General features: G+C 36.5%; 1 protein-coding gene across 1 annotated transcript; it reads right to left on the minus strand.

The window, feature by feature from the left end:
- Window positions 1–6480: 6480 nt before the first annotated feature.
- LOC125388744 (olfactory receptor 8G18-like) lies at window positions 6481–7431 on the minus strand. Its single transcript, XM_085688513.1, has one exon. It carries the CDS (start codon window positions 7429–7431, stop codon window positions 6481–6483), a length of 951 nt encoding a protein of 316 aa, XP_085544639.1.
- Between the last annotated feature and the right edge of the window lie 1854 nt (window positions 7432–9285).

Below are 9285 nucleotides of genomic sequence, written 5' to 3' on the forward strand. Positions count from 1 at the left end.
CCAGTTGGAAAGCTAGGACGCAGGAGACAATTGTTAAAAGTTTACCGCTGTACACTGTGACTACCCAGATGTCTCCTTTAAGACAGATCATGTTTGTTAAAGGTTAACAATGGGTGCCTCTTTTATGTTTTTCTTCCAAAATATGTTTGTACTTGCAATTTTATATTTCTATATTCCTGGACCAGACTCTTTATTTCTATATTCTATTCCTGGAATTTTCAGTACATTGTATCAGTAACTAGCATGATACCAAATTGCTATAAAGTATATTACAAATGGTAGTCAATAATTATGTGCTGATAATGATTTAAGTAGATACCTTTAGATTATAAATATGGACTAACATTAAAACAAATTTGAAAGTATTATACAGTTTCCTGTAGCTTTCATGATAGAAAGGTAAAGAATACAGAAAATCTACTCTTCAGAATTCTACAGTCTACAAGGGCAGAGATAGGCAAACAAGACACAGAAGTATATAAGGTATTTAGAGAGGTCCTAAAGGACCACAGCCACTGGGACACTAGTCCTCACTCAGGGAATGATATCAACAAAGGCATTTTAGAGTAAGATAAAAAGAATAACTTATTTTTTTAAGCCAAGTAACACACGACATGACTGAGACAGAAAAAAAAATTGATTATCATCACAGGTAGACATGCTAATTTTTCTTAACCTTTTCTTGTATCTTCTAATCCAAAAGTTTTTAAAATAATTTGCTGTCATTCTTGTTAAGGGTGAGACTTGTTTCATGTTCAATAATTTTTAACAAAATTTTTAAAAAATAAAAATCAATACAATGAAACAATATTTACCTTACAAATAAACATCATCTTAAAATACAAACAATTCAAAAATATTTTCATTATTTAAAAAAATTAAAAATATTGGATCACATTCTTCCTCTCTCCCTAGTCCTTGCAGATATCCCCCCTTGCTCTATAATCTAATTTTAGTTCTTTATCAATAAAAAATTATCATAGCAACAAACTTCCTAAAATCAAGAAAACAAAGTAAAGCTATGACTTCCTCATATAAAATTATCAGAACTCCATAAATCCTAATATCTACTCTGTGTCCTTTGTATAACCTTTGGATATAAAAAGAAACTTGTAGTCCTTTCTCTGGGCTACAGAGTCAAATAATTCTCTGTAGCTTTATCTAGCAAGAAGTGTCCCTAGTATCCCACACAGTATTTTTGAATAAGTTTCTTCTGGTTCTTAGTCTTCAGTGATCTGTTCCTTATTATGTGAGCAATTCCACACCCAACAGTGATAATAAGAAAAAATATTCTTTTGTGTTTGAGTAAAATATTCTGTAGACTGTTAGGAACATGTGATTATTAACAGCTTTTAGCTTTATTATTTCTCTGTTTAGTTTTCTCTAAATGATCTGTTCATTGGTGAGAATAGGGTGTCAGTATCCTATTTTGTGTGGGTCTGTGGAAGAATCTGGGTCACTCCAAGATGAATTTTGGCTTTGAAAATCAGGAAGAAAATCAGTTTATGATGAAAGGACTGCTCATTGCTTCACAAAACCTTTTTTTGTTGTTGCTGTTCATTGCTATGCAATTTACACATCTTAGCAAGTCAATGTTTGCATATCCAAACCTCTTATCTGGAGCTGTTTGAGGGAACCATCAAGCAGTTCTCAGGAATGAGACATCTTTCTCCAAGTCCTCTCATTCCTGAGTTTTCAAAGGCTTCAGAAAGAACTCAGATAAGATTCAAACGGTTCAAACTAAGGGTAAGCAGTGTTTAAATAAATACAGTTTCTGTGTGATTATTTTGAGTGTAAGCTAGCTGGACGGTCGAATCAAAAGGGCCCACTCATGCAACACACGTGTATACATAATTAATTTCAGTTCATACTTATATTCATATCTGGTTAAATTTAAGTCATATATGTGAATATATCTTAAACAGGAGTTGAACCATATATATGTGTGTGTGTGTGTGTGTGTGTGTGTGTGTGTGTGTATGTGCACATACATACGTACATACATGCAGGTATGGAAGTTTAATTATAAGCCCTTTGTTATATGAGCTTAAGGCCAAATTTTGTTATAAATTGTATAGGTTTTAAGCCATATCTCATGAACAATCTACAAATGCTGAGATAAGAGCTTATAGTATATTGTTATTATTAAATATATATTATATCTGACTCAATTACCAGAATATCCAGAAGTAAATTTTAAGTTTGGGCAGTCAGTAAGGCCAGCAGCTAGGACACGCTTAACATGGTTAACTAATACATTTAGAAGTAAACATTTAGTGGCCATTTTTATGCGTTTAAACCAGACAAAACTTTTTTCACTTTTTTCAGATGAATTTTTAGGCAGGGAAATGGCAGCAAGCCATTTGTTCTATGCTGATGTGTTTGATCCTGCTGTCCTAACACTCTGGTGTTTCCCATTGTGAAGCTTTAGAGCATGTGTCATTTTGTGAGACCAAAACCGATTATCATCCTTGAGAAGAGGCTGACAGCAGCCATCTTTGGTGCTTGGTTTTATAGTTGCCTCTTTTTGCCTCTGTCCTCCTGTATTCTCCTTGGCATTCAGGCCTGGGATTGCAGTACCTGCTGAGAGGGGTGGTCCTCTCCCTAGCTACCAGCAATGCTAACATAGACAGGAGCCCCTTAAGCCAGACCTCCTGAGGAAGAGAGGGGTGGGGGAGGCTGGCAAAATCTACTGTTATATTACTGAAATCCTGGAAGTGGGAGAAAAGTATCCTAAAAGGGCCTGAGGCTAAGAGGAACCTTAGCCCAGGATAGACATTAATTTACTAACAGTCATCGCAAAGAGACTAACAACAGACAATATGACAACATGACATGACAATTAAACAGACCATGGCAATTAAACAAAATTGACAAGACTTTGCTATGTGTTGGGTCACGTGATCTGATCCTAGTCCCAAAGTGTCATAACCTAACGACCCAATGGTCAGTGAAGAAATCAGAGTGTTCCCCCCCACCTTGTTTTCCTCTAGCTCTGAGATTAGAAGCATGTCCATTGGATGTTCCTGAGCATCCATACAGTACTGACACCAGATACCAGATAAAACCAGACTTACTAATTGGTAAAACTCAGGATAATAAAGTTTGACAGAAACCAGAGACTGGTAAGTTCCCTCAGAACCAGGTTTGTGCTCCTTGTATGGACCTCCAAAATGTTGGGTGCACAGGGATTGTGCAAAGATGGGAACAGACCACCAAAATCTAATGAACCAGAAGCAAACTTTATTCCAGGAAAAAAAATTTAAAAAAATAAATCTCCATGTTATCCAAAAAGTTTATCAGTTAGCTGAGACCACAGCCAGAGATACATTTGTAAGGCTATGGCAAAGGCCAGTTTTTGAACTCCTCCTTTTCTAGCAAGCGTGAGGCAATAACAAAAGAAAGTTTACAATCCCAAGATAAAACTCAAATACAGATTACTCTTTTTTTTTTTGCAATTTCCATTAACAGAGTTTTTTAGTTAAACTAATGTTTACATTTAGACTATTGTTTTTCCCTGGCATTCCTTGATAATGTTTACAAAGGCTCTGTACCTTCCCTGATACTGCCAGTTTTACATAGCAGGGAAGGGTATGGGACAATATAAAACCTGAGGATCAAAAGTCACATACATCCCATCATTTAAAAGTTAACTCAGGTCAGATGAATTTCTGGTCATGAGTGGCCAGGGGCGTTATCTAAAATTGATCTTCAGTTTGCAAAGCACCTTAAATTTGCAGAGGGATGCTTCAGCCTTGAGAATAGAGCTAAGGGTTGTAAAATGGAGTAACCGACTGTTAATAGTTAATCCTTAAGCTGCTGAGAAAGCTGCTGACAGTCTGCTCTCATTCTCCTAGGCTTACAACTTCATATTTCTTTATATCTACGTTCTTATTTTTAAAATATGTAATTTTATTTTTTATTATTGGATTCTTCACTATTTCATTTTTGAGGTGAACCCTAATTAAAAAAATACATAGATCCACCTGGAAAAGGGAAATAGAAAGATCACCTGACAAAATCAGAATCCTGACAAAATTGGGGATATGGACACAGGTGGAAAAGAGAGGGTGGAAGGGAGAGAGGAGAGGAGAAGGGGAGGGAGAAGGAGAATTTAAGGGAACGAAACAGTTGAGATGGAGAAAGTACAGATATGAGAGCAAGGAAAGAGATATTTTGTTTGAGGGAGCCATTATGAGTCTAGCAAGAAACCTGGCACTAGAGATATTCCCAGGAATCCACAAAGGATAAACCCAACTAAACCCTAAGCAATAGAGGAAAGGGTACATGAATTGGCCTTGTGCTGTATTCAGATTAATGAATACCTTAAATGTCGTCATAGAACCTTCATCCAGCAACTGCTGAAAACAGAGGCAGAGAACCACAGTGGGCCACTGGGCTGAGCTTCCAAATTCCAGTTGAAGAGTGAGAGGAGTGAGAATATGAGTAAAGAGGTCAAGACCATGATGGGGACACCTACTGAAACAGTGTACCTGAGCTAATGGGAGCTCACCAAATCCAGTCTGACAGGGAAAAAGCAGCATAGGTGTAACTAGACCCTCTGAATGTGGGTAACAGTTGTATGATTGGGGCAGTCTCTGGGGCCACTGGCAGTAGCAGCAGAATTTATCCCTACTGCTTGTACTGGCTTTTTAGGAGCTTGTTCTCTTTAGAGGGATTCCTTGCCAAGACTAGATAAAGAAGGGAGTGCCTCAGACTTTCCCCAAAGCAATGTACCTTATCCTCTCTGAGGAATGGATGGGGTTGAGGTGGAGAGTAGGTACAGCGAATGGAGAAAGGGAAGGAGTGGGAATTGGGATTGGTATGTAAAATGAAAAAAAAAGATAGTTTGTTTTATTTTTTAATAAAAGAAAAGAAATTATATAAAAAAGAAATTACACTTAAAGTCCACTCAACAGGGGGAACTTCATGTTTGGTTCTATAAAGAGAGTCAACTGTGAGTTGCTTATAAGGTCATGGACCATAGTAGAAAATCTAATAGAGATTCTTTCCTAATCTAGTATAATCTCTAACGCATAGTACTGATTATCTGATCCAAAAATAAGTGTAACTCTTCTTACAGCAGATGGAGACCATTGCAGAAACCCATAGCAGGAACAACTGATGCTGGGGAGAAGAGCCACAGTGAATCCATCCGGAATACAAGCCTCCACCTAAGAATCGGGGAACATTTGGAGGAAAAAGGAAGAATGTTCTAAGTTTTAAGTATCAGAGGACAAGTAATGATGTGGTAAGACTGTGTTTTCTATGACTGAGATGAAAATGGCACCAGATTCTCAACAATATATCTTGCTACAGAAAAGCCAAAATTGAATTCACTTGGCACCATAATATAGAAGGTGAAAATCTCAGAGTACTCCATGCCTAAATGAAGAACTATAGTCAGTTAATGATGACTAATAACTTAATCAGTCTTCCTTTGGATAAATCTCCTAATAGGGGTGTGTGTGTGTGTGTGTGTGTGTGTGTGTGTGTGTGTGTGAATTAAAGGAAAGGAGGTCATTAATTTGAGAGAGATGTGGTGAAACATTAGAGTAAGTAGAGGGAGATGGGGTAATGATGCAATTATAACATTTACATTTAAAATTCCAAAAATGAATTAAGACATAAAAACATCAAGATTTTGGAATTAAGAAGGAAGTTTAATGTTTTTAAAGTCCCAGATCCTTCATCTGACGATGGATCGCGATACAGATGGAGACCCACATTGGAGCACCAGACTAAGCCCCCCATGGTCCAAATGAGGGGCAGAAAAATGAAGAACATGAAAAAAACTCAGGACCGCGAGGGGTGCGATCACCCACTGATACAAGGGGACTGATCTAATGAGAGTTCACCAAGGACAGTTGGACTGGGACTGAACGAGCATGTGATCCAACCAGATTTTCTGAATGTGGCCGAATCTCTAAATGTGGCTGGTCCGGAGCCTTTCTGAAAAGCCACTGACAATGACACTGGGACTTGTTTCCTCTGCATATGCTGGATTTTTGGGATCCAGTTTGTTCGGATACTCACCTTCAGGGACCTGGAAGGAGTGGGGAGGAACTTGAACTTCCCACAGGGCTGGAAGCCCTGACTGCTCTTAGGGATGAAGAGGGAGGAGGAGAGGGAGGGGGGAGTGGGAGGGTGTTGGGAGGAGGGGCGGAAATGAAAACTTTCATAATTTAATAAACTAAAAAAAAAGAAATATTTATATAAACTATATGTATATATACATATATATCTCATTCTAGCCATTTTGTGAATATAAATTCATGTCATCCTTTCTATGGTTTATATCTTATTCTGCGAAGCAAGAGAGATAATATGTGCATAGAAATTGAATTTGAAGTTTCTAACTAAAAATTATTAAAATGTCCTAGCAAATGAGTAGTAATTATCACAACTAGAATAAAATTAATCATAACAACTCAAAATATGTACTTGTGGAAACTTTTCTCAAGTAAACAATCCCTCACATTACTTCTGAAGCATGAACTTTTTTCTTTGAAGTATTTTCTTCAGTGAAATACTGACATCCTTATTCCTCAGGCTGTAAATCAACGGGTTCAACATGGGAACAACAGTAGTATAAAACACAGATGACACTTTCCCTTGGTCCATTGATCTCACTGATGATGGCTGTAAGTACATGAATGCAGCAGAACCAAAAAAGACAGTGACAGCAGAGATGTGGGAACTGCAGGTACTGAAGGCTTTGGACCTGCCTTCTGTGGATTTAATCCTGAGGATGCTGGCAATGATGGAGATGTAGGAAGCAATAATGGTGAGAGTTGGGACAAAGATGTTCACTATACTAAATATTAGAATCAACAATTCATTAATATAGGTATTAGAGCATGCAAGCTTCAAGAGGGGAAGAAGATCACAGAAATAGTGGTTGATTACATCTAATTTGCAGAACCAAATCCTTATCATGAAGCCTGTGTGAATTGATGCACTGAGCACACTAAAAATATATACTGAAATCAGGGAACTATAAGTCTGATAGGACATGGTTATGGTGTAAAGCAGGGGTTTACAGATGGCCACATAGTGGTCATATGCCATTGCAGCTAATGTATAGCACTCTGCAATGCTAAAAATGATAAAGAAATAGAGCTGAGTCATGCATTCACAGTAGGAGATGAGGTTCTTCTCTGTCAAAAAGCCCAACAGCATTTTTGGGGTGACAACTGTGGACTGACAGAAGTCAATGAAAGACAGACTACTGAGGAAATAGTACATGGGGTTGTGCAGGTTGGAACTGAGCACAATCAGTGTGATCATGCCCAGATTTCCTGCTACAGTGACCATATAGATTCCAAAGAAGAGGAGGAAGAGGAGTATCTGGAGTTCTTGTTTTCCTGAGAGTCCAGCCAAGAAGAACTCAGTCACTGTGAAATAATTTCCTGCCGCCATATTCTTCATCCAGATCCTGAAGGAGTAAAAGGATTGCTTAAGCCAGGTAGGAGTAGCTCAAGTCTATGATCCCATTACTAGGTAGGCAGAACCAGGTGGATTTCTGTGAGTTCAATGCCATCCTGGTCAACTGAGCTATTTCTAGGAAAGGCAAGACTGCTTTCCCAAATAACATATATGTCTGTGTATGTGTATAAGTATCTACATATAGGTGTTGTGTGTATATATATTTATATGTTTATGTGTGGATAGATGTATGCATATATAGAGAGAGAGATTGAGTGAAGTTGAGGTTGTCAGAGTAACTTTATTAATATTTTCCATATACACAAAGTACACAGATAAATTGTTTCTGCCTTGAATACTTTTGCTCACTATATAATTACATTAACAGATCATTTAGAGAAATAAAATTTATCTTTTATTATTAATTTTAAAATTATCCTTAAAACTAAATATATTTTATGTTAAAATATGGGTGCCTTCCATATAAGATATTAACATTCTGTTCAATCTTTGATAATTCTTGTGATTTCAAAGCAATGTTCATAATCTGAGAATTAGAGTGGGTATCAGTGAGGAAAAGTGACAGACACACATGAGGAAGCAAATTTCCCTAAATAGAGAGTTATCAAAAATATAATTTCTCCAGAGGATTTATGGGTCTCTTGTTCTTCTAATCCTTAAGAGACATAAAGTCTTTAAATTTACAAATGTGAAAATTAAATGACATCTGGAGCAACTATTACCCCTAAGATTACATACTAGATGCATGGTGCTCCATTAGGAAGAGGTTTCTGTTTATGACCAAGTTCTTAAGAGGAACAGAGTCAGTTAGCAGTGGTTAAATAGTGAGGCATGGAGACAAAGTGCTCACTCACAGTCACTTTGCAATATAACCCTTGGCTAGTACAATGAATTTTTGTTACTTACCGTATAAGGAAACAGGTATTACTGTCATCTTATTACTAAAATATCTCCAATATGGCTTTGCATTCTTATAACACATTGGCATTTTCTCAAAGAAAAAACATGCTTTTCTACACATTAAAATTAGAGAAACAGTCTCCACTCAGTTCTTATTTTTCCCTTTATTTCTCATGAACTAAGAAAGACTGCAATGTAAAAACTCAAACATTAAGGGAAAATACAATGATTATCCTCTATCCTGTGGAACTGTTGAAAAATTCATCACTATTTCCAAAAAAAAATGAATCTCTAACTGAATTAGAGTTTAGTTAAAAGGTCAAAGTTTGAAATATACTTAAAATCTAGACATTTAATTCTTACAAAGTTAATAATATAAATCTCATGACAGTTCAGAGGTTTAAGTAGATGGATAAGATAGAAAGTCTTCAAGAAAATATTGAGGAAAGACTTGGCAGACTTAGAAGATTTCAACTTCAAGATTCCACACATAAAATTAAGGAAACTTCACATAAAATTAAAGAAAATACTAAACATACAATGATGCTGATCATAAAGTGGGAGGAGCCAAAAAATGGTTTTTAACATTCAATATAGTAAAGAAATCAAGTCCCACAGACATATGGAGAGGTTAATAACTCAATTAATGGATTTCACATTCAAAGTAAGAGCATTTAAAACACTAAAAGAGTACTTAGAAAAAACTTCGTCTACTTTTGGTCATTTTAGAATTTGCAGAAAAAATCAGGACAGCCTGAGTTAAAAGTATGAATCTTAAAAAGTTACAAATAATGTGCACATACACTATTGACAAGTACTCAGTTTTTGTTTTAGATGATATAATTATTGACTTACTGAGAGTATTGTTTTTTGTCTTATAGGATATGTATGTGCTCAGGTATATGCTTTGGCCCACTTGTGAAAGTCATCAGGAAG

This window comes from Myodes glareolus, chromosome 4, assembly GCF_982192425.1.
Source record: "Myodes glareolus chromosome 4, mMyoGla1.1, whole genome shotgun sequence".
NCBI classification, from domain to species: domain Eukaryota; kingdom Metazoa; phylum Chordata; class Mammalia; order Rodentia; family Cricetidae; genus Myodes; species Myodes glareolus.